The 24,814-nt window shown below is 41.8% G+C and overlaps 1 protein-coding gene across 3 annotated transcripts in view; it reads right to left on the bottom strand.

Moving 5' to 3' along the window:
- Positions 1–24,542, bottom strand: part of kiz (kizuna centrosomal protein) — a 50,979-nt gene extending 26,437 nt beyond the window's left edge. For 2 of the 3 annotated variants that reach the window (XM_020500980.2, XM_020500979.2), the window contains exons 1-13: positions 24,383–24,542; positions 23,571–23,633; positions 21,936–22,098; positions 20,352–20,429; positions 17,966–18,575; positions 17,425–17,752; positions 14,199–14,318; positions 13,378–13,542; positions 11,960–12,110; positions 5,716–5,878; positions 5,135–5,197; positions 3,749–3,829; positions 3,403–3,472 (exon numbers count right to left, since the gene is read on the bottom strand). In XM_020500980.2, coding sequence (XP_020356569.1) covers positions 3,403–3,472; positions 3,749–3,829; positions 5,135–5,197; positions 5,716–5,878; positions 11,960–12,110; positions 13,378–13,542; positions 14,199–14,318; positions 17,425–17,752; positions 17,966–18,575; positions 20,352–20,429; positions 21,936–22,098; positions 23,571–23,633; positions 24,383–24,447 — 2,120 coding nt within the window. In that variant the 5' untranslated portion in view covers positions 24,448–24,542. The remainder of the gene's footprint in view (positions 1–3,402; positions 3,473–3,748; positions 3,830–5,134; positions 5,198–5,715; positions 5,879–11,959; positions 12,111–13,377; positions 13,543–14,198; positions 14,319–17,424; positions 17,753–17,965; positions 18,576–20,351; positions 20,430–21,935; positions 22,099–23,570; positions 23,634–24,382) is intronic. The other variant, XM_020500983.2, reaches the window with a different exon arrangement.
- Between the last annotated feature and the right edge of the window lie 272 nt (positions 24,543–24,814).

Here is a 24,814-nt window from a genome sequence, read left to right as displayed (position 1 = left end):
GGTACTCTTCCCCAGATCTGTGCCGCGACACAATCCTGTCTCGGAGCTCTACGAACAATTCTGAGGACAAAAGGGTGAGGGCGGGAGGGGTTGTTTGAAAAGACCACCTGAAATTCAGCCTGTTTTTAAATTAGTCGATAGACAAATATGAGAGAGTGCTAAACCGCTCTGCCAATAACAGCTAATTTTCAGTTTTCCACTCCCCACTCAAACCACTGACAGCCCTAGTAAGATTCTTGCTTGAGAAATTGCTAAGAAGCAAATTTTTTTAACATTTGAAATTTTTTATAAACCATTTTTATTGAAGACAATCACAGTATGGTACTTAATTGCTACCCGTAAAAATGTCTGCTTTAACCTATCAGACAGATGTATACACTATATGAATACTGTTAGATATGGTGTGATTGACTGTGGGAGGAGGAGAGGAACTCAATGCAGGAGAGTGACCTCCTCTGACAGTATCACCTCAATGCTGTCTGTGCCCGTTTCTCTTGCCCAGTTCCAAATCAACTCACAGTGGGCTATATGGAGTTACACCCATATTGCTTACACAATTACAATGCTTTCAGATCTACAAATGAAGGGCCATCAAGTGTCTAGGGGTAGGAGCAAGCATTTGTTTTTAGACTGGGCATGTGTCTGCCTTTGCCATGAATTCACAATGGGAAAAAAATTGTCACCATATTATTTCTCTGCCGAAAGTCTCTGAACACATTTCTGTCAGCTGCGCTCTAAATCAGGCTCTGTTAGTTGGTCTGCATGTTCGTTGGTCTCTCTACCTGGCACCTTCTGGTGCCTGATCTCGGTTTTTCCTCCCGCTCGCTCTCCCTTCCCCTCCCTCCCTGCCAGTGTTCTGTGAGAGATGCCACACACATCACTTCTTCCTGCCGCTCCTCCAGAGGGCTAATTTCTGATTATGACACTTTGTGTCTGTCTGAGTGATTGGGGGGGAGCGAATGCCTGAGCACATCCTGTTGTCCAAGGGAACGCTCCACACTAATTGTCAAGTCAAGGTTTTTGTCAAGCAGGAAGAAGGCATCACAACCACATCACTCACTGATTACTGGAGAGGGAGAGATCACCTATGTTTTCTTTTTCAGTGTGAGAATCTTTTCTTAGATCAAGGCCAGGCCCAAAAAAACAAAAAAAAGGAAAAAAAGCAAAGAAAATATAAAAACAAGAAAGGAAAAGGAACATCTGAAATGCCTACAGTAAAACAAAGAAAAACAGCATAATGAATCTTGCACAACAGGAAGCAGTGGCATGCACCCCCAGACAAAGGGGAACAAGTAGTCTTTACATGGAGTGCAGCTGCTTATTAAGTCGCACTCCTTGCATTATTCCTTTCATCCCCACTCAACCACAAAGTGATTTTGCTTTACCACTCACAATGGCAGCAAAAGATTTCTAATGGATGAATCCTTAATAAACTGTTGTTGCAGCTCAGTCTGCTTGGCCGTGACATATAATACAATAAACAGCACATTCTATACTCTGAAAAACACTGTGGAGGAGAGAGAAAAATACTGAATATGAAAGACCTTGATTCTCTCCAATGCCATAATAGTGAAATGAGCACATATAAATGTGTTAAGAGTATTTCTTTGCATCTTGTATCGAATGCGCGTATTTAATCTGTAAAGCTTATTAAAGGCAGAGTCATTGCTATGCAAAGAGGCACCCAGCGCTTTTCTCTTGCTTTTCAGCGGAGTGTAGTGTTTGGCCAATAGGACTGCCCCCCCCCGCCTCTCATTCTGCATTCATAACATGCAACATTTGCACAATGCATCTCTCAAAGGCTCCTGAATAGAGGACCGTAATACTCATGTAAACAACTGCAAACCAATTACTTAATGAATCAGGCCCACACATAATGAGGAGCCATACAAAGGCCTATAAATGCATTTTTTTTGCACCAAAGCCTCTGCTTTAAACTACAATCCCTCAGCTGTAGTCTAGGATTAACTGGGAAATCATAATTATTGTCTAAGACAACAGAGAGGAAGCCATTTTTTGAGTCCAGCCACAGAGTCGTTTGATGTCACTCATCAGCTCACTGACAAAATAAAGCAAATCATAAAAATAAAAAAAGGATGAAGTAGAGGGGAAGAGAGGAAAATACATAAGGACAGGGTGAGAGAGGAATAGAGAAAGGGGGAAAGAGATGGGGAGAGAGACATTGAGATAGGGAAAGACGTGGCAGAGCATGCTGCAGTGTTATGCTTCTGTTCAAGTGCAGGGTTTCCAGACCACTTGTAGAAGCAATAAAGCGCAAGAAGTGACTGTGGTAAGTGGAATGCTTAAAACGGAAGCATCCGGGGGTGGGGAATCACAGAGGAGCAGGAAAGAGGTGCGATGGTGACCGCTCTTAGCTGTCGCTATACAACAGATCACTCCTCCCCTGACCAGAATAGGTGTCAAGCATGCAAAACTAGTCATTAGTCTCATTTCAATAATTTATGCACAGGACCAACACGGCCACAGTGGCCAATCAGAGTGGTGTGATTCTCTCCATTTCCTCGACATTTACATGTGTTTTATCACCTTCCCATGCTCCTTAATGACAGTGGAGACAGAGCGATCAGAGGGTCTGGAGTCTGAAATTGGCTCATGTTTATTAAAGAGGTATAGTCATTGGGCTGGCACTGGCAGACAGTAGCGCCTCAATAGAACTGGGCCATTATGCCCTTCCGTCTGCTAATAGGTAGACTGAGAGACCCGCTGGCCTGGCCAGGGAGACGCACACTTTGGGCCCTTGTGTCAGCGTGGTGCCCAGTAATCACATGAAATCAGAGAAGATTATTCCTCATAACGTTTACCCAGCCATTACCTTCCCAAATGGGCTCCTGGTGAAGAGCTGCTCTGAGGACCTACAATTGCAGATTTTGATGAAGTCGTGTTGATATTCAAATGTGTGAAAAACATGCAGCTATTCAGACGTTCTTTTCCTACCACTCAACACTTTGATTTGAGCAGCCTAAATGCAATTCGGGATGTGGGGAAGCTCTGGAAATGAAGGGATGTGTCATCTTAAAACTCCTCCTTGTAAGTCTTCTTTTCAAAACAGTTGTTTCTGATTTTCTATTTGTTGAAACACAGTTTGTACACATAGTGCAAACCATTTGGGGTCAGATTGGATTTTCCAAACCTGTTTAGTTGGCAACGGTCTGGTTTTATAGCTAGCCTCCTAAAACACAAACCCAATAAATAGTGAGAGCAGGCTTTAGGCTTGATAACAGTCTGGCCTTTTGTTTTCATGCACAAGTTAATGGGTGGCGCCCCCTTGATCTAATGGAAATTAACAGGGAATTATGAGAGCTACATGCAGATGTACATCATTACCTTTGGTGTCTGGTGGCCTATTTCCATAAAGGGTGTGAAGAAGAACAATGTCCTTACCAAGGGTAAGGGTCTTGATGAGAGGAGCGCTCAACCCTCCCAGTATTCTCTTCATAGCCATCATTTATTCCTTAAAGAGCAAACAAGACAGATCAAACATTTTGACGTGCATCTAATTACACGATAATCTATGTTGTGTATTGACATGTAGGTAAATAGACGGAGAAGAAAAGCACAGAAGACTGACAAAATAAAACCTGTACACAGGGTGGTATTCTTTATACAACACTTGTGCCAATTCTTTATAGAACATAGAACAGTGAGACATATGGTCAGTGTTGACTGATGATTAGGCCACGGTGGCTCGCTGGAGGGGTGGGGTGGTGCAGGCGCTGTCTCCCCTTACCTGACAGATCCTCCTCGTCTCCAGAGCTCTGCTGCCTCGCCTGCGTGGCAGACTGTTTAAGCAGCTGATATGCTTTTGTCTCTGTTCCAAAAACACAAAATGTCAGAGTTAAATATTGACTCAAGGCCCAGGTTTCCAACTTTCAGAGGCTGTGTGTTTGATGAGACAACACGCTCCGATGGCTGGCTCTTTGGGCCTTCTGATGAACAGTGGGTCAAAACACAGCGCAGGGCAGGCTAAGCTGTGTATTTAAGCAGTGTGCATACACACGCCAAGGGGAGTAACCGTTTCCACGACACCATAACCACCCTCCACCTTATCTCTGTATCAGGTTGGCAGGCACCCCAACTCGGAAGAGAGATTTTCTTTCAATAAAACACTAACTCCTTCCATATACAGTGGATTAGGTCTGATATTTGAGAACTACACAGGCTTTACAGTCTATAGAGCAGCTAGCTGTATGTCATAAATGGCCAATTGTCAAGTTGATGACACTAACACACTACGGTAAATCGAAACATAAAAGCGTTATATATCTGGTCGTTTTTAATCCAAGTTGAGGCCAAGGGTCGAGTTTACGCATCCAAGCGTGCTATCCATAGGCAAGAATCCTTTGAACTCTGTGGTCCACAAATGTATGTTTGGCCTTCCAGAAATGATGAAACAATGGAACATTTGTATGCCAAATATATCTAAGTATCTGTCCATTGTAGTTGTCTTGTCTGTCAAATCGTTTGCTCGGACTAACAAGTGCATGTCACTTTGAGCATTTACAGCCACACATTATTAACTCATTACCTTTGGTTGCCCAGCAGTGGCTCCAGCCATGAAACTGGACTGGAAATGTTTCTTTTCAAAACAATATTTTTATTTTAATTAGTTGAGAGTTGAAACTGGACTAGTTCTGTGGTCCTGCGTCCTTGGGGGTGTTCCACACATGAAACGCCCAGTAGGAAATCCCATAGCCTAGTGTAATAAGAAATCATTTTGAATGTCTGAGATTCTGGCTGTGGACTAGTACACAGGCCGCTTTCAGATCCCGTCTTTTCAAGTCTGCTGCTGCACAGCATTGTTTATAAGATAATGAGAACCAATGACAGATCTTTGGCTACACCCCGGTGTCCTGACAATTAAACAGCTGCATTATGCGGGGCGCGAATTATCAATTTGGCCTCGCCTCTGCTCTGGCCGGCTGAAAACACGCACTGTTTCTCCAATATAATTAGAGGAACTGCACAGCTCTTCAGGTGGGACTTTGACCCCAGATTCACCTTGATCATCCTACCACAGCCATCCATTTAAAAAGAGCCCATTATCGGCTGCTGTGGGAGGAAAACAAACGGCACACAAGAACTCTGAATGCAGGGCTCGGTACTGCCTTTTTACCTTTAATAGGAATACTTTCCACGGGGCTCTCGTCTTGGCTGTCCTCTTCACCACTTTGTAGTCCTGTAAAAGAAAGGGAGGCCCACACAGAGCTCAGAGACAGGGGGAGGCTAGGCTGGGACTCTGGGTTTCCCTTTGTCTGAATAGAAGGCCCTATGAAGACTGAGGCTGCCAGGGATTCAGAAAGAGGCCTATGGTGAAAGTGTTGCGATTCTTTGTCATATGGGGGAAGTTTCCTTTCAGTGCAGCGATTGCTCATACTTAACAGAAATGGCACCATTCTACAAACGCTCACATCCCAACCTCTCTGTCTCACTGGGCAATTACAGACTTTCCTCAGTTTGAAATGTTGTGTAAACTTAAGTTGCAGTATGTGCAAATTACTTCTGATTATAATTTTTTCAGTCTAAAAACATTCGCATCATTGGACAGGGTCATAATCACAACTTCCCTCGTTAGTTTTAGTCTTGAGGCTGGCTATACAGTTTCATTATCATAACCGAGTGATGCATCACTACAAAGGAGTAGCACCTTAGCTAACAACTGCCCATACCGAAATGGTGAAAGAGAGGGATAATGACCTTGCATCCCTGAGGCGCTGTGCTCCTGAGAAGGTCTGGCTGGTTGGACCTCCGCAATGCTGTCGTTGAGGAACGAGGGAAGGCCACAAGATGAAGACTCACTCTCCACCGAGGGGCACTCCTCACTGGACCGGGACAGAAGTGTCCTCAGCAGCACTTTGGCCTGCAACCATGGCAAATTAAAACCACATTATAACTGCTCCCACATTGTGAAGGGAGTGTCAAATTGAACTCCTAACGACTAAACAAGTAATCTACCCAGGCCTGGCTGTGGTACAGAGTACTGCACACATCCTGACTGTGACAAAGAAAATAACTAGAAATTCTCTCTGGTTTAAGCAAAAGAGATTATCCTCTCTCTCTCTTTCTACTCTCCCTCCCTCCCTCACACACACTCCTCTCATCCATGAGATTAGACAAGTGCCTAAAGAACGCAATCATCCTCGCGTTAACGTGAAATGCGTTAAGTTATCTCCACTTGGCGGAGAGGATTGAGACAAACTGCTCTCTTCCTTCCTCTCAACTTATCTCCCGGGAGACGAGGACACACACAATTAAGAAGAGCTGCTCCATGTGAGGAGGAGGAGGGAGATGGACACGGTGATTTCATTCACCGTATCAAACCAGCCATCATCATCATCATCTGAGCGATAGGCCCTCTCTTGTCTTCAAAGCCTGCCTCTCGGCTCAGACGGCCCTTCACAACTTTTAATGAGCGTTAATATGAAGGGGAAGATCAGGACGATTTAGAAACAGACAAACCTGTACAATATTAGTTGTGATCGGCAGGTCATCGGGAGACTGATAGCGTGTACAGGCTTTCATATCCTGAGAGGAGAACAAACACCCAATCTGATCTTTTCTTCCTACTCAACACTCACAATCCAAAATGTCCTGATCCCTCCTCGTGATATTTCGCTTTTTAAATATATTCCAAATGCACCACGTAGTGGAGAGAGCTCTCACAAACCACTGCAATTGAAATATCAATGAATGCAACGGTTGGCCCTTCAATATTCAAAGGGTCTCTGAGTGTGCATGCGAGATGCATGCTCCCGTTGGTCACAGAGTGGTGAAGGCTGTGTGGCAAGACGTGAATGGAAATTCTGTTTGGGCTCGTGTGTGAGAATGAAGGAGAATAAGCTGTTGTGTGGGTTTGTGAGAGGGGGCAAGAGAGCGAGAGGGGGGCGAGAGAGAGAGAGAGGGGGGCGAGAGAGAGAGAGAGAGAGAGAGAGAGAGGGGACGAGAGAGAGATAATGAGAGAGAGAGAGAGAGAGAGAGAGAGAGAGAGAGAGAGGGGAGGGGGCGATAGAGAGAAAGAGGGGATGAGAGAGAGAGATAATGAGAGAGAGAGATAATGAGAGAGAGAGAGAGAGAGGTTTACACTCTGGCTCTTCTAGATGCGCTTGGACATGGTGATCAGGATTGCAGCACCTCTCTTCTCTTTGTCAGTTCATATTTTTAAGAGCCTCTACAGCCTCGCAAGAACCAGAGCTAAAATGCTAGCAGCCTTTTCAGGAGATTGGACACAAATAAGATTTATTTTTTTAAACTGATTTATATTGAAAGAAAGAAATATTCCCTACTCAATCAAATGTTAAGAAATTAATCTGTACAGACCTACTCATTGATTTGTGATACAGTTACAGTTGAAGTCAGAAGTTTACATACAGTGGGGCAAAAAAGTATTTAGTCAGCCACTAATTGTGCAAGTTCTCCCACTTATAAAGATGAGAGGCCTGTAATTTTCATTAAAGGTACACTTCAACTATGACAGACAAAATGAGAATTTATTTTCCCAGAAAATCACATTGTAGGATTTTTAATGAATTTATTTGCAAATTATGGTGGAAAATAACTATTGCCTTTAAACAACTTGGAAAATTCCAGAAAATGATGTCATGGCTTTAGAAGCTTCTGATAGGCTAATTTACATTTTTCAGTCAATTGGAGGTGTACCTGTGGATGTATTTCAAGGCCGACCTTCAAACTCAGTGCCTCTTTGCTTGACCTCATGGGAAATCAAAAAATAAATCAGCCAAGACCTCAGAAAATGAATTGTAGACCTCCACAAGTCTGGTTCATCCTTGGGAGCAATTTCCAAACGCCTGAAGGTACCACGTTCATCTGTACAAACAAAAGTATACAAGTATAAACACCATGGGACCACGCAGCCGTCATACCACTCAGGAAGGAGACGCGTTCTGTCTCCTAGAGATCAACGTACTTTGGTGCGAAAAGTGCAACTCAATCCCAGAACAACAGCAAAAGACCTTGTGAAGATGCTGGAGGAAACAGATACAAAAGTATCTATATCCACAGTAAAATCAGTCCTATAAATCGACATAACCTGAAAGGCCTCTCAGCAAGGAAGAAGCCACTCCTCCAAAACCGCCATACAAAAAAGTCAGACTACGGTTAGCAACTGCACATTGGCACAAAGATCGTACTTTTTGGAGAAATGTCCTCTGGTCTGATGAAACAAAAATAGAATTGTTTGGCCATAATGACCATCGTTATGTTTGGAGGAAAAAGGGGGAGGCTTGTAAGCCGAAGAACACCATCCCAACCGTGAAGCACGGGGTTGGCATCATCCTGTTGTGGGGTTGCTTTGCTGTAGGAGGGACTGCTGCGCTTCACAAAAGAGATGGCGTCATGAAGTAGGAAAATTACGTGGATATATTGAAGCAACATCTTAACATCTTCTTAAGGGTAGGGGGCAGCATTTGGAATTTTGGATGAAAAGCATGCCCAAATTAAACTGTCTTCTACTCAGGCCCAGAAGATAGGATATGCATATAATTAGTAGATTTGGATAGAAAACACTAAAGTTTCCAAAACTGTTCAAATAATGTCTGTGAGTATAACAGAACTGATTTGGCAGGCGAAAACCTGAGAAAAATCCATTCAGGAAGTAGGAATTTGTTTGATGCCAGTACAGTGTCCATTGACTTAGGACTCAAATTGCAGTTCCTATGCCTTCCACTAGATGTCAACAGTCTTTAGAAATTGTTTCAGGCTTGTATTCTGAAAAATGAGGGAGTAAGAGCAGTCTGAATGAGTGGACCCTGCCATGTCACAGAACTTTTTCATGCGCGTGACCAGAGAGAGTACCTTTCTTGTTCACCTTTATATATTGACGAAGTTATTGTCCGGTTGAAATATTATCAATTATTTAGGCTAAAAACAACCTGAGGATTGAATATAAACATCGTTTGACATGTTTCTATGAACTTTACGGATACAATTTAGCATTTTTTTTGTCTGCCTGTTCTGACTGCGTTTGAGCCTGTGGATTACTGAAGAAAACATCATCAAAAGCAAAGAAAACAGAGGTTTTCGGATATAAAGAAACTTTATCGAACAAAAGGAACAATAAATGAATGTCTTCTGAGTGCAAACATGTGAAGATCATCAAAAGTAAGTGATTAATTTTCTCTCTTTCTGACTTGTGTAACGCTTCTACTTGGCTGGCTACTGTTTAATGATTTGTCTGCTGGGCTATGTTCTCAAATAATTGTAAGGTATACTTTCGCCGTAAAGCATTTTTTAAATCTGACACAGTGGTTGGATTCACAAGAAGTTAATCTTTAAACCAATGTAAAATACAATGTAAAATAGTTGTATCTTTTCTGAATTTTTATAATGAGTATTTCTGTATTTGAATTTGGCGCTCTGCAATCTCACTGGATGTTGGCCTGGTGGGACGCTAGCGTCCCACATACTCTAGAGAAGACATCAGTCAGGAAGTTAAAGCTTGGTTGCAAATGTGCCTTCCAAATGGACAATGACCCCAAGCATACTTCCAAAGTTGTGGCAGAATGACTAAAGGACAACAAAGTCAAGGTATTGGAGTAGAGGTCGACCAATTTTATGATTTTTCAACGCCGATACCGATTATTGGAGGACCAAAAAAGCCAACACCGATTAATTGGCCAATTTTTATTTGCTTATTTGTAATAATGACAATTACAACAATACTGAATGAAAACTTATTTTAACTTAATATGATACATCAATAAAATAAATTTAGCCTCAAATAAATAATTAAACATGTTCAATTTGGTTGAAATAATGCAAAAACAAAAGTGTTGAAGAAAGTGAAAGTGCAATATGTGCCATGTAAGAAAGCTAACGTTTAAGTTCCTTGCTCAGAACATATGAAAGCTGGTGGTTCCTTTTAACATGAGTATTCAATATTCCCAGGTAAGAAGTTTTAGGTTGTAGTTATTATAGGACTATTTCTCTCTACCATTTGTATTTCATATAGCTTTGACTATTGGATGTTCTTATAGGCACGTTAGTATTGCCAGTGTAACAGTATAGCTTCCGTCCCTCTCCTCGCCCCTACCTGGCCTTGAACCAGGAACACATCGACAACAGCCACCCTCGAAGCAGCGTTACCCATGCAGAGCAAGGGGAATAACTACAACTCTCAGAGCGAGTGACTTTTGAAACGCTATTAGCGAGCACCCTGCTAACTAGCTAGCCATTTCACATCAGTTACACCAGCCTAATCTCAGGAGTTGATGGGCTTGAAGTCTTAAACAGCGCAATGCTTGAAGCACAGCAAAGAGCTGGCAAAACGCACAAAAGTGCTGTTTGAATGAATGTGGTTAGAGCGTTGGACAATTTAACAATAAGGTTGCAAGATTGAATGCCCGAGCTGACAAGGTATTAGTATCGGCCAAATCGATGTCCAAAAATAGAGATTTCCGATTGTTATGAAAACTTGAAAATCGGCCTTAATTAATCGGCCATTCCGATTAATCGGTCGACCTCTATATTGGAGTGGCCATCACAAAGCCCTGACCTCAATCCAATAGAAAATGTGTGGGCAGAACTGAAAAGGCGTGTGCGAGCAAGGAGGCCTACAAACCTGACTCAGTTACACCAGTTCTGTCAGGAGGAATGAGCCAAAATTCACCCAACTTATTATGGGAAGCTTGTGGAAGGCTACTCAAAATGTTTGACCCAAGTTAAACAATTTAAAGGCAATGCTACCAAATACTAATTGAGTGTATGTAAACTTCTGACCCACTGGGAATGTGATGAAAGAAATAAAACATTCGCTCTACTAATATTCTGACATTTCACATTCTTAAAATAAAGTGGTGATCCTAACGGACCTAAGACAGGGAATTTTTACGAGGATTAAATGTCAGAAATTGTGAAAAACTGAGTTTAAATGTATTTGACTAAGGTGTATGTAAACTTTCCGACTTCAACTGTACATGTGTCAAATTAACAATGACAACCATGAGCACACAAACAAAGAAAGCAACAGAGGATTCAGGAAGGAAGATGAGTAGCAATGATGGTACCTTACTCTTATCTCAATCTTTCATCCTCTGTGGGCCTGGTGAATAGTCTGTCATTTCATGGCCGGTTTAATTGGGCATGCTCTGCTGCAAGGTCAATGAGTAGGGAATTTCAAAGACTCCCGCCTCTGTTGTGAAGAAGTTCTAATGGCTGCCTCATTCACGTGGGCCTGGGCCACAGCAATACTTCAGCTAATAACAAATTAAAGGCCTGTGTTTTTCAGGACAATAAGCCACAGGATGAAAGGAGTCTGGGCAGAGACTGTTATTTGCGATTAGCACATGGGTCAGAGTTTCCTTTGGCCAAGGTCACCCTGTGTAGCAATCTGACGAACGGGAAGCACTACATTTCACACACATACAAAGTGTGAGTCTGTCTGTACAGATGTTTTATCCGGGTCTCCTGAGTGGCGCAGCAGTCGAAGGCACTCTGCATCGCAGTGCTAGAGGCGGAACTACAGACCCGGGTCACAACCGGACGTGATCGGGTGTCCCATTGGGCGGCGCACAATTGGCCCAGCGTTGTCCTGGTTAGGGGAGGGTTTGGCTGGGGCCTTTACTTGGCTCATCGCGCTCTAGCAACTCCTTGTGGCGGGCCTGGAGCCTGCAGGCTGACCTCGATCGTCAGGCGAATGGCGTTTCCTCCGACACATTGGTGCAGCTGGCTTCAAAGTGAAGCGGGCGGGTGTTAAGAAGTGCGGTTTGGCGGGTCATGTTTCAGAGAACGCATGACTCAACCTTCGCTTCCCGAGCCCTTTGGAGTTTGCAGTGATGAGACAAGATCGAAAATAGAAAAAAAATCTAAATCTAAATAAAATAAAGAAGTATATCCTTGTAATGCATGACATGTTCTTCCTGTGCATGACAGAGTATGTACTGTAAGAAAAGGTACTGTACCCTGAAGTGTATTGTGAGATGCATACCTTGGCACTATAGGAGGCGTTGTATGGCAGCAGCAGTGGAGTGAACAGCTGGACGAGGCGCTCGGGGGTGAGGACATGGTAGTCCTTCAGCAGAAGGGCGTGCTTGAACCAGCGATCCCACAGAGGAGCAGCATCAGGGGGGAGACGGGAGCTGCAGCATGGAGGACACGCTGTACCATGAGCGAGGATCACAGGCTTGTATCTTACCACAGTAAGATACAACATAAACATACTTTATTACAGTGAGAGAATGCATTTATACATATACTGTCCATCTATATAGTGTAAACACTCCAAATAAACAATTATGGAGTTGGGTCATTCATGCATGTAATGGTGAGAAAGAAAAACTCAATGGAAAGAAACACACAAGGTGTGCCTAAAGAAAAGGTAGTGTAGTTTGACATCTTGATATATTGACCAAAGTTGGCTTATTTTATATTTGTGAATTGAAGTTAACCTAATGACACATAAGTTGGCTACATACTGAGAAAAGGTCAAGCGACCACAGTAGGGTATAAAAGATACTGTATCTCAAGACACTTTCTTTTTGCCTGAATACAATAAGGAATTCAGGCATAGCAGAGCTTGGAGCTATGGTTCAAAATGGAGCTCCTCATTATCAAAAGAAACCAGTCACAGATAGGGCATTTCATTTGCTCATGACATTCACACACACACAGAGTTACTGCTTGAGGTAACACCAATGACCTTTACATTTGTGGAGGATGGAGATGTGTTCACGGACATTCAATTCAAATCTCAACCTGTTCTAAATATGTGCTTCCCCTCTCCTCTGAACTCCAATCAAACCTTCAAGAAAAATGCACAGGAACTAATCTGCTCTTTGTCTGAAAAGTGGAATTCATCTTTGAATCGGTTCACTTTTCATTTGGACGGTGAGATTGTCTATTGGACTCGGTCACTTTTAGAGCACTGATATCTCTGCTCAATGACTCCATTATAGCTCACATTTATTACAGGAGCAGAGTTGAAAATGTTCCCGTCTTGACTCACTCAGACTTGATGGAATATTTAGCAAATATAATACTAAGGGACCCTGAAGCAGCAACACAAGACCAATTGAAGCATTTTTCTACCTGGGTTTTTACAGCACTTACCAGTCTTAAATAATTATTAAGTAATTATCCAAAAATAATAATAATAATAATAATAATTTTCTCTAGAAAAACAAAAGGACGCAAAGGAGAAAATAAACATTCTGTACATGAAGGCTCAATTTCAAAGGGGCATAACATTACTGACCAGCATGAACCTGAAGATCATTTTAACTGCCTCACCTAACACACACTTCTATATACGATTGAAAAGAAATGCATCAAATTATACATTTTCAAAACAGTGACATCAACAAACAAAAAAAGACTTATCTGGTGCAGAGTTCAAAGAAGCCTTACCTTATTTTCCTGGGCTCAGTGGTGGACCAGTTGGAGCTAACTAGCTCTTCGGGTAACAGGCAACCCATTGACATGGTCCATGACAACCTCTGAAGCTGGTGAAGGACGACTGCTCCACATGCATCAAGGTCCTCTCCATTCAAGCCTGCCCTGGCGTTACAAAGGCTGACGAATATATAGAGAGGAGTGAGCCATCGCCATGGAACCCGGGGCTCAGCCTAGCAGCCCACAGGTCAGGAGTATAGAGCACAAGAGCTGTGCTCAGTACACCCCATGTTAGGGATGAGCCCCAACACACACAAGCCCCAAACACATGGCAAAGGCCACAGCAAGAGACAAACGCACACAATTCACCGTCTGACAACCAGGTGACAGTAGTTCTGATCATTCTGGCAAAAAGGCAAGAAGTTGGGAATGTTATTTCCTTCCCTGCTATTCTATTGCAAACACTTATTGATAATAAAACATTTGTATCTTTATCCTCTTGTACAAAAATGTCATATTTAGAAAAGTGTTCACTTTCGTTTCAAATGACACATAGCCAGTGCATTTCAATGACTCCCAAATGCCAAGAGGACCATAATTCAGCAGCAAAGTGTGGTTACTATGACAATCCTGTGTCTTTGAAAAACCCCTAGAAACCAAGATGTGCTGCAAGAGCATTGTTGGTGCCAAGTGATGACACTTAATTTAAAGTGAGAGCCCTTGGCGGCAGGTTGATACATTTTTCCCAGATCCATGAATACTGGTTGATAATGAAAATAATTGCAGCCAAACTCAAGGCAAAGACCAAAATCGTTTCTAAATACGGAAAGGCTTACCTGATCACTTTATTGCGTTTGCTATCGCCAAGTGACGAGACACAGTACACACTTCTTTCTCCTCTGTGGAATCGTTGTTCGATGCTCTCCAGTAGATGGAAGAATCCCTCCATGGACAGTCTGAAAGAACATGTATATCAAATGAAGACACAGAAACAAAAAGTCTGACTGGATTTGAACCATACGTGTTTACAGATTTTTCCTCTCTCTGTGTGTGTTTAAGGGGTCAAGGCACTATGGTAGCATTTGTATTGACTGACATGTTAACCAATGTCAGAGATGGGCCTTCAACCATTCAATTCGATGTCAATTGATGCGGAGTGAATACCAGGCAGGAAAATAAAGTGCCTCAGCACTGGGTACACAGCTAATAAACTGACGGATTAGGAGCATAGAACAAAACTGTTCTTGTGTCTCATTTCAATATAACAGGGGCCTGGAAATTATTATAGAAAAACATTCATTTCATCCATATTCGGACAGCTAACATAGCCCAACCTCCCAACAAGAAAAAACCCAAGATGATTTCTTTTGGTGAGAGATTTACACTTTAATCTGGCCATGTGAGGCTGTAAAATGAGAAATGGGTGCCTAATGCATGTGGATTGGGGGAATCCATCTCTTTCTTGAGCATTAAGCTCTGGGTGGCCCTCATTGAATTCCCCAGAAACCCCAGCCGAGATCCTGAGCCCCCCAACATAAAAGGGGCAAAAAGAATGTATGACAATCTATAATGGGCTCCGGGGTTAGAGGTCAGCAAACAATTGCTCCTTCCCTTTTGCAGGTTGTTTCCTGGTAACATCCTGATTAAGCTGGCAGCTTGAATTATATCCATGACATGTAGTGCACCATCCATCTGCGCTAAGTCCTCTTCAATGCAGCTGAAGTAGCATGGGTAAAAGCTCTGCCTTTTTTCCTCCCGTCAGCGTGGGCCTTGAAATTGTCATCAACTTACTCTACATTTTATTTGTCAGTGCTCTTCAAAAAGGGACCTTTTAACTAAAAAAAGGGAATTAGTTGTGTGCACCAAACCTCTCCGTATTGTTGTGAGGGCTTCATCGCGAGGTCTCATACCACACGTTTGGTGTTGCTGTGTGTGTCTGAGTCTCGACATCATCAGGAGTGTATTATTGGTAGGGATGGAGGGGGGGGGGGGGGGTCAGCCTCTGGCAAGTGATATAACACTGACACTGTGTACAGTAGAGATTTCACCATGATTTCCTAAAATGTAAAGGTCTCAACATGAGTGATTGGTGTCAGATCACTTTCAGGGCATTTCTTTCACACACAAAAAAAAGGGAAAATGCTGGAAAATACTAATAGTTGTATCAAATGGAGAGACCTGGTTAAACAAATAACACTGTACAATAATTCTCACTATTAAACGGTTGTATGTGAGAGTACACAATAACCAGTCAATTCAGACTAACCAGTACAATCCAGACAGCCTTTGTCCGTTTGGAACCATTTCTAAGTAATGCCCTTGATTAAGGGGGTTCGTACTCAGACACTTCATATATAGCTTCAGAATCTCCACATTGTTAATATTAAGATAATTTTACTGCACTAAAGACAGCTTACAGGTAAGCATTTCACTATCACTGTATCAGTGTTTTTTTTGTTTTTTTTACTTGTCATGTTTTGTATGGACCCAAGAAAGAATAGCTGCTGCTTCTGCAAAAGCTAATGGGGATCCTAAATAAATAAACACCGCATCCCTGTGAAAGACTCCAGCCATTACGATGAGCACTAAAGAAAACCCAAGAGGGTTTCTGTTCTCTACTCCCTCACCCAGGTCACACCAGGGGGAAATATAATGGAATAATGGAATGAATTGCCAACGCTTGTTTTCCTGCCTGGGAGCTGAATGGGAAAAGCGATATAAACTCTAACCTTGACGTTGAGTGAGGCCGCGTGGCACTGGAGACAGGCTGCTCTGAGCTTCACATCAAAGCTTTGTGTCCCCCCCCCCCCTCATACACAGGGCTCCATGTTAACAATGGAGAGCTCAGATTCTCCCCTCCCCATCGCCGCCACAACCAACCACTCTACAGCTTCTCTAAAGGGCACAGTGGAACATTTAAATAGAGTACACAACATCTAAACAAAAACATTCATTGTTCAGGTTCTAAGTACAATAATTTGTCTGTTTTATTTTCATTCCATGTCAAACTTCAACCCTGATACCAAGCAAACAATACATTTTTGTTGTTGTAGCAGATCAAATGTTAAAATAGTTTGGACTGTAAAAAGAAATGCTGTATTTTGGTGGCCTTGGAACACATTTGTACAATACACATGTACAACTGGAAGATGAGGCCTATGCATTGAGGAATATACACCCATGCATTGCAAAATCTAAATCATAGACAAGCTACAGTTATTTATAAGAAATACTTTTGAGTTTCACCCCCAAACAGTTACTTGTCTACCAACACATATACAGAGAATTAGCTTAACACACAGAGGAAAGATGCGCATTATAGCTACGTCTATAGCCTGCCATCAGACTTTTTTCAGAGGACAGGAAAGATCTGGATTAATGGACAGAAATTGTCACTCCGTTCACTGTGCAAGCCATCACAAGCCATCCTTAAAATCAGAGGACACCAAGCGCTGGATTTCTTAGTGTGAGTGCCTGTCCACATGCCCACCCTCCAGAACACTCTATGGAGCCACAAATGTCCTCCTCCACTGAGACTTCCTGAGGTCTCCCAAGCAGAAAATTGCTCTGTTACAGCATTATCTTGGATTAAGGCAATAATGTTTGTCACGGGTCCTAAACCCTCCCTATAAGGTGCACTGAGGCTAAAGCGGCTGCTGCTGAGAAGAAGTGAGTGCGGTGGGTCGTGTGGAGCAGGACTCCCACCATCCTCTCTGGCGGCTACAGATGTGGCGCAAGTCAACTGTCTTGAGCAGAATCCCCAGTGCAGCTTAGCTATCCTGCAGCCCAGTTCAGCTTGGCCACTCTGGAACATGCTCATGTAAAGCTGTAGCTTCGCTGCTTTAGCCTGCCCCTCTGTTTAATTTACTCAACAATAAAACTGAATTAAACAGATGGGAGGAAAATGTAGAAAAATGTTTACAAAATTAAAAAGAACTGTGTTTGTTATGATGGCTGACCATAAGGGTTTAATTGAATGTCCTCAAATGAATAGACAGCTCTTTCCAGTGCAGTGCAACACTTCACTGAGACCGAAATGTAAAGTACATAACGAACTCCTACCTTTTGAATGGGATTTCTGGAGACGTGGATTCGCTACGTGATTCTGGTCTGTTCCTAGGCTCTGGAGTGTCCAGTGATTGACTGTGAACACTGGCGCTGCAGAGCTCCCTCTCGCTGGGTGGAATAGCACTCCTCTGTGGTGGGCTGTCTGTCCTCCTGGTGTGGCTGGCTGTCCTCCTGGTGTGGCTGGCTGTATGGACTACACCCTCTGGCACCTTTGGTAGCTCAGCCAGGTCAGACTCAGTCAGGGAGGTGGACAGGTCACTACCAATGCTGGTCACTGACAGCTCCATACTGGAACTGGATCTACTAAGGGTTTCACTCTTCTCTAAAAACACATAAACAACAGGCTATTTGAATCAGTGTGTATATGTAGCATTATAAGTAAAAATATATGCATTTCAGCAATTCCTTAAAAGGAACACGTTTCAATCAGATTGCTAAGGAATAAAATACTAGCTCGTACAGTGAAACAACGTACAACATACAGAGTCTGGATATCTTCTGGCATTTAATATCTTTCAGTAATAAGATCACCAACCTGGCACATCTTGAGATTCTTTTCCCAAGTCAGTTTGAGGCAGTGATCTTTGCAGAACTCTCTCCACATCTTCTTTTATGCTCTCCTGATGACCAGACCCTCTACCCCGAGTGTATTCTGCAGGTGAATTCCTGTCCCACATATGGCTGATAGTGCTGGGCGATGGGCTATTCTTCTCAGGCCTCGTCAAGGTCACCCGAGGTGAAGTCAGTTGTTCATCACCTCCAAAAGGCACGCCGGCGCTGGCTGTTAAGGTACGAACAGATGGAACCACTGCCGCCGTCCTTTCATGTTTGTCACACAAATTACAGCCGTCGGGGGAATCGTTTGAGCCTGAAATGTCAACTGATAAAGACGCTCCGCTGTCGGCAACGACCTCTCTGGAAACTTTGGAGTCATTCGAAAGGCCACTTTGCAGGCATTCCGAGGCATGTGATGGATGATTTGGCGAATGACGCTCCGCTTGTCGTAAGTGTATACTTGCGGTGGCATCTTCAGCCGCGGAACTTCTGGAGGTCTGGCGACCCATGAAGATTACAGATGGTTGGCGTAAACCCCTGGCCTGTGGTGAGGGGGACTCACCCTGAGGATAGCAATTCAACAAATCTCCCTGAAAAACAGGAAACAATTTAAAAAAAGGTAACCCGGTTAATCAATGTTACTCAATGTCAAATAGCAAAATGTTTATCAAAAGCAATGCATTTTGGAGATCATATCTAGGGATGCAGGTGTATTGTGTAACTCCAGTTAAATTGACTGCTAATTCATATCATTACGCTCAACATTTTTTCTTGTCACAGTCCACATTCCAATTTGAGCAATGAAAATTCGAAAGACAATGGTACTTCAATTAATATATAATCATAATAACACGACGTACCATACCATGGCAAAATAGCGTGAAATGGTCAAGGATACCCTTCAGCCACAAGCAGCAAAGACATTTCAAGTTGGTGTAATATTGCTCCTACAATTTTCTGCTTCTATAATTTTGTTTATTCTCCTAAAAATGCAACACTTGCAAATTAGGTTATAAGGGCTTTTTCTTCAAAAACAAACAGCAGAGTGTTTTAAAAGTATCACTTTTTTCTGTTAAAAACGCTGTTTATTTGGGTCAAGGTCATATTTATTTCCAAAACCCTCTTTCAGAAGAATGTTACACGATCAATGTTTTAACTTCTAATCGTATAAGCAATCCTCTGTACAAGTTGTGATTCATGTCTGCTGTGGCACCAAGGGGGTCGGAGAGAAAGCTAAAAAAAAACCTTCCTCCAAACATAATAACAAAAAGTATGGCTTCTGTTTCTTTTCTGATAAGAGTCTTAAATACCAAACAGTTAGCTGCTTAATAACATTCACTGTAAACCATGCAGCTCTGCCCAGCAGATCCACAAAGTAGGTAAAAAATAGGAAAAGTTAATTTCTTGGCTGAGTGATTCCATCGGTAGCTGCAGGGCAAAGTAGAAAGTGTTTCACTAAAGTAGCAATTGATTCTTCTATCAATCTGCGGCACGCGCGTGCTCTTCCAAGGAATGTATTAAATATGAAAATCATATCCCGTTATCATCTGTCTCCAGCTTTCAGCCCGGTAAGCTTCCCTTAATGAATGCTGTAGCCTGAGGGACATGCACACTGCCAGCAATGGCTTGTATGCATAATGGAGTGACGGTACCATTTTGCTCATTACAATATCGCCAAGCTGAGGGGGGGGTTGTGCACACAGTCACAAGTGACTGCTCTAGACAGCATGCTCCAAGTTATTATGAGATGTCTTAGACATTTCATCTAAAAGAGCTTTAACTGCGTTAAGTGAAGGAAGAAGCAGCTATAGGCTTGAACTACATCGCTTGTACAGATGCACCAGCCAGGATTAGACACCTGCATTATTACAGACACAGTTAAAATGTATACTGCTCTACAGATTTGCTCTGCATAATGTCTTCTTTTCTTTGTTGTTCCAAAGCTGAAAACACAGTTTGATAGAGCTAAGATTTGCATTATCCTACAAAAAAAAGAGAGATTTGCCAAAAGAAGAGAATACTGTGTGAGTCAAATATTTTGGGCCAAATCTTCTGGAACTCTAAAATATAAGAATTGCATAATACATGGTACGCATTTCCCAAAGACTATTTTAGACTGTAAAACTTTTAAATCATATAAATGACCCTTATATAAAATGAATTGCACAAAACATAGGGCACCCTGCATTAACAAACAGCAGACTACTACTACAGCCAGAATGAAACATACAGGTAGCTTAGTTGCAAGTCATGTATGTTCTTTGAAAAATGTGTTAATTTATTCTAAATCAAAGGTTAGGCTTACATCTATCTTCTAAATAACTTTTTTTTTGTAATTTCAAGAGAATCTTAATTATTATTATTACCTTGTCTATTTTAAGATTTGGCTCTTCTTTCTTCTGCCTTGCTGCCATAAATCTGGAAATTCTATTCAAGCATTCAACCTGAGAAATTCAGGAAAAAAATACAGTCAGTAGAGCACAATTCATTTAGCAAATGTCCCTTTTCAAAGTGATCAATAATTCTATATCTATTGTACCGTTTTTCAATGCATTAAAAAAAAAGGGATACATCGTTGGACATTGTCCTTATCAGAAAGATCTACATAATGAACATGTCATTATCTTGGTAATTGTATACATAGGATGTTTCTTCAGTGTGATAAAACCGTGTTAAACATGTTCTGCAAACACATTTAAAAACATAGACAAGAGGGTGAAATCCAAAGTGTCCAAACATGAGAGTTAGTCACCACGGGTATTCCCCAGTGAGTGTCCTCCATGGTGCCTGCAACACTCTTAATCATCTGAGTAGCCAGACTGACTGCCCTAATCCCAACTCCAATTAAACAGTCTAATGGTGCAGTTAAGGGCACTAGGATTAACTCCAACATCCCAGGCCTTTTCTTCAAAACAATACAAATTGCACACAAAAAAAGCTACTTTTGTTTATCCAAATTACCCAATACACTTGTTATCTATTTGCACTGATTCGACAGCGACTGATATCAACAATGAAGTCACGAGTGATTATGATTACGGTCAGCATCATTTGTATGTATGTGTGTGGTCGTACTGTATTGTACTGGAGAAATAGGCTGAAATATCTAAACAAGAAAACAAATAGTGACTTAGTATACAAAATATCTACAATTGAATGTTAAAGGTACCTTTTCACAGTTGTTTGACTGCTTGACAATGAAGCCATAGCACACTTGTAACAGGAAGATGAATGAAACAATGTGACAACAGAAAATTATTTAGAAAAATCAACTACAAACATTTATGAATCATAAAGCATAAAAAAATAAACAAAGCAACTGCTTGAGGGGGAAAAATAAACCTCTGGAGCACTTCACTGTCTCAATATTGGGCAATTAATTTAGCGAGTCATAATTAACCAATTTTGTTAATTTGATATTAAGCTGTAGAGCACTGTTGTTGAGTTAAGCGATAATCTGACTCGTTCATTGTTTTCTCTTGCTCATTTGCCTGCAGTGATAAACTGCAGTGTTCGAGTGTTTACTATTGTTACATCAAGCAAATGAGTGTAAATATCCCTACAGTGTACGGCAATTAGAGCACGATACTAAGGCAATTGACAATAAGAATGTCATTGAAGTGCATGCATCATATTTTTGAAATTCTAAAACATTTTTGTGTTGTGAAATGGCCTTGTAAATCATGATCCCACACTCACATTAACTATTCTTCAGTACATAAGGGACAATAGAGCATGAGCGTCAACCATAGGTTTACTGTACAGTGATCTTTATTGAATCATGTAAAAAGATTTCAATAAAAGGTGCTCTCCATCTCAATCATGTAAATCGTGGTACAGTTTGCAGAGAATCATAAACCTTTTAAATTCACAATGCCTAATAACAACTCTGCAGCTGTGGCTACACACTGAACAGATGAGACACTGGCACTGCAGTGTCCCAGTCTTACCTTGTGTTCATCCAGAGGGTTACGGTCAGGACAGTGCTCCTTCATGCTCATTTCAATGCACTCCACATCTCTCAGGAGCTCCAGGTTTCGAATTTTTGCCTGTTTCTCTCTCTCACAGATTTCCTTGAGATAACCACGGAGTGTGGCACACTTTATCTGAGGACTTAAGGCAATAAAGAGATGTATTTATTTAAGGACACTCATGCAAATAAAAGCCAGATGTGCAGTACTATTCCTCCACACATTATTCTAAAGAAATGGTTACTACGGCAGTGTTTCCCCTATATTAATTTAGCTGCGGCACCCTGACACTCTCCCCCCGATTATAATATTATTATTTTTAAGATGGAATGTGCCACTATTTTAAGAGGGAAAAGTGCCACTATCTGCCACCGCCACCGCAGCAGTTGCGATTGTTTTTTCTTACGATGCAGACGACGCCCGGCGTGACAAAAACATTTGCAGTACATAATCTGTTGTTCTATCGAGCATACAATGATGTCTTAGGGGAAGAAAACTGTGTTCTTTGTTTGCAGTAACTTCTTTGTTGTTGTAATTTCATAAACGGACGTGGCGGTTTCACCATTAAGGACTCCAGCTTTAAATATTTCTGCCAAGACATGCCTTTAAGATCAGAGTGACAAGTTACAATGTACAGTATATTTGTAGCATTTGATGCATTCAGAGTATTTTGGGGGTTTTCAATTAGGTAAATGCAGATGAGCAAACCCATGCTTCAGCGCTTTTATTTAAATTTGCCCTCTAGTCTCCTTTTCCCCTCTTATCACCTAGCACCACTATTTTTATTTTACCTTTATTTAACTAGGCAAGTCAGTTAAGAACAAATTCTTATTTTCAATGACGGCCTAGGAACGAACAGTGGGTTAACTGCCTTGTTCAGGGGCAGAACGACAGATTTTTACCTTGTCAGCTCTGGGATTCGATCTTGCAACCTTCCAACGCTCTAACCACTAGGCTACCTGCCGCCCCGATGCGGCATCAATTGGGCTACAGGTTATAATGTTTTTAAAAGGGAAAATTATATTTCAGACGGTGTCAACATACTTACATTGTCATTCATTTTGGAGTAGAATGTCCTTTTAAAAAGTCACCAGAAAGTCACCAGTCGTTCCACCCCCCAAAAATATTCCCCCGCTACCTTTGCCACTGCTGCTGAAAAATATCCGAGGGGAAACACTGTACTATGAGTAGGCCTATCTCTATGTTCTGTTTTCACTAGCATTCCTCATTAGTAGCTGAACAGTTTAGAACTTCAGTATACAGTGAAAAAAAGAAAAGAAATTGCATTGTATAGGCCTAATTCATACCCGAGTGACTACCAGTGAAATAACTAGCATACTAGTATAGCCTAATAACAGTGGTACTACTAGTCTAACTGTCTGTACTTACATAACCACTACAATGTCATGCCAACACAGGTTATTGCTCATCGTTACCCTGGAATAAACCGGGTGCTGTGCCCACATAAAGGAAATACAACAATTTGGGATGAAAAATAATAACAGGATAGCTAATGAGTGAACTGTTATTATGATTAAGGGTTTGATAAACAATGCACATAAAGCTAAACTGCTAGCTAACGAGCTACATTGTTAATTGTTGGGACCCACTTACCCTCTCTTGTCAGATCTACAGTAAGCAAACAACTCCCTCTCCAACTCAAGTCTCCTCTTTTCCCTACAAGAATAGATTAAACAGATGTTGGCTACATAGTTTCCCCCCCATCTTTGCATCATACGAATAAAAACTATTATTGGCAACAAACAAAGACGTGTCCCCATAACATACTAGCTTCAGCAGCCCCATGAACGCCCACAATAGTGGTGTTCTGTGAGAAAGAAAAGGTCCAGATGGTCGTGCACGGAGCTAAACGTACATTAACCGTCAACATTTTCATAGTTAGCTAGCTACAGTAACGTTACAGTAGCTAGCTAATTATTAAACTACTGATTAGTCGCCTGATCTAACGTTGCTGCAGTTCTGGTAAGAATGACATGTTTTACCAGTTCGTATGAAACCGGTATTGCATACACAGTGACATGAGTAACAGTAGCTATTTAACACTAAGCTAGCCCTATCTAGCTAGCTAACGTCGTTAGTTTGCTGTTGGTGTAACCCCCCTACTAAGTTGGTTAGCTAACGTTATCTAGCATAACGAAAATATGCAATGGTTATTGTTAAACTTATACATTGAGGTTACTTACACGTCTTTTTCAAGACATAGTTGCTTGCTAGCGCGTCAATCCGCTGACCGGTAAAATAGACCAACAGCTAGCTAGTTAGCCGTTGCTAATGGTTAGTTAGCTAGCCACTTTATCCAGTGACACATGGCGTGAAAAGCAGCAGCAGTGTCGGGAGAGTGCACAACTCAAACTCGTGGTGTCAAAGGGGCCTGGCACCAAAAGGAAAACGGGTTCAAATCTTACCTTTCGTGCATGCTTTGTTGAATGGATCCAATTCTTTCATAGTATTGGTCCTCACAGAACGCCATGACAACAACGTTCCTTGCCCTTTGCGCCCCGTTTTGTACAAGCAGCGAAAACGTAGCTACTGAAAAGTGTTTATGCTGGTTGCCATGAGCACCACTTCCCAGAGATCCCCTCTTGTAAACAACAGGAGCGGGAAAGTAGCGAAGTTTATTTATTTTATTTATTTTATTTTACCTTTATTTAACCAGGTAGGCAAGTTGAGAACAAGTTCTCATTTACAATTGCGACCTGGCCAAGATAAAGCAAAGCAGTTCGACAGATACAACGACACAGAGTTACACATGGAGTAAAACAAACATACAGTCAATAATACAGTATAAACAAGTCTATATACAATGTGAGCAAATGTGGTGAGAAGGGAGGTAAAGG

The sequence above is a fragment of the Oncorhynchus kisutch genome, linkage group LG14, assembly GCF_002021735.2.
Source record: "Oncorhynchus kisutch isolate 150728-3 linkage group LG14, Okis_V2, whole genome shotgun sequence".
NCBI classification, from domain to species: domain Eukaryota; kingdom Metazoa; phylum Chordata; class Actinopteri; order Salmoniformes; family Salmonidae; genus Oncorhynchus; species Oncorhynchus kisutch.
Note: the sequence above shows the minus strand (reverse complement) of the source record. Positions and strands in the feature narration are given on the sequence as shown.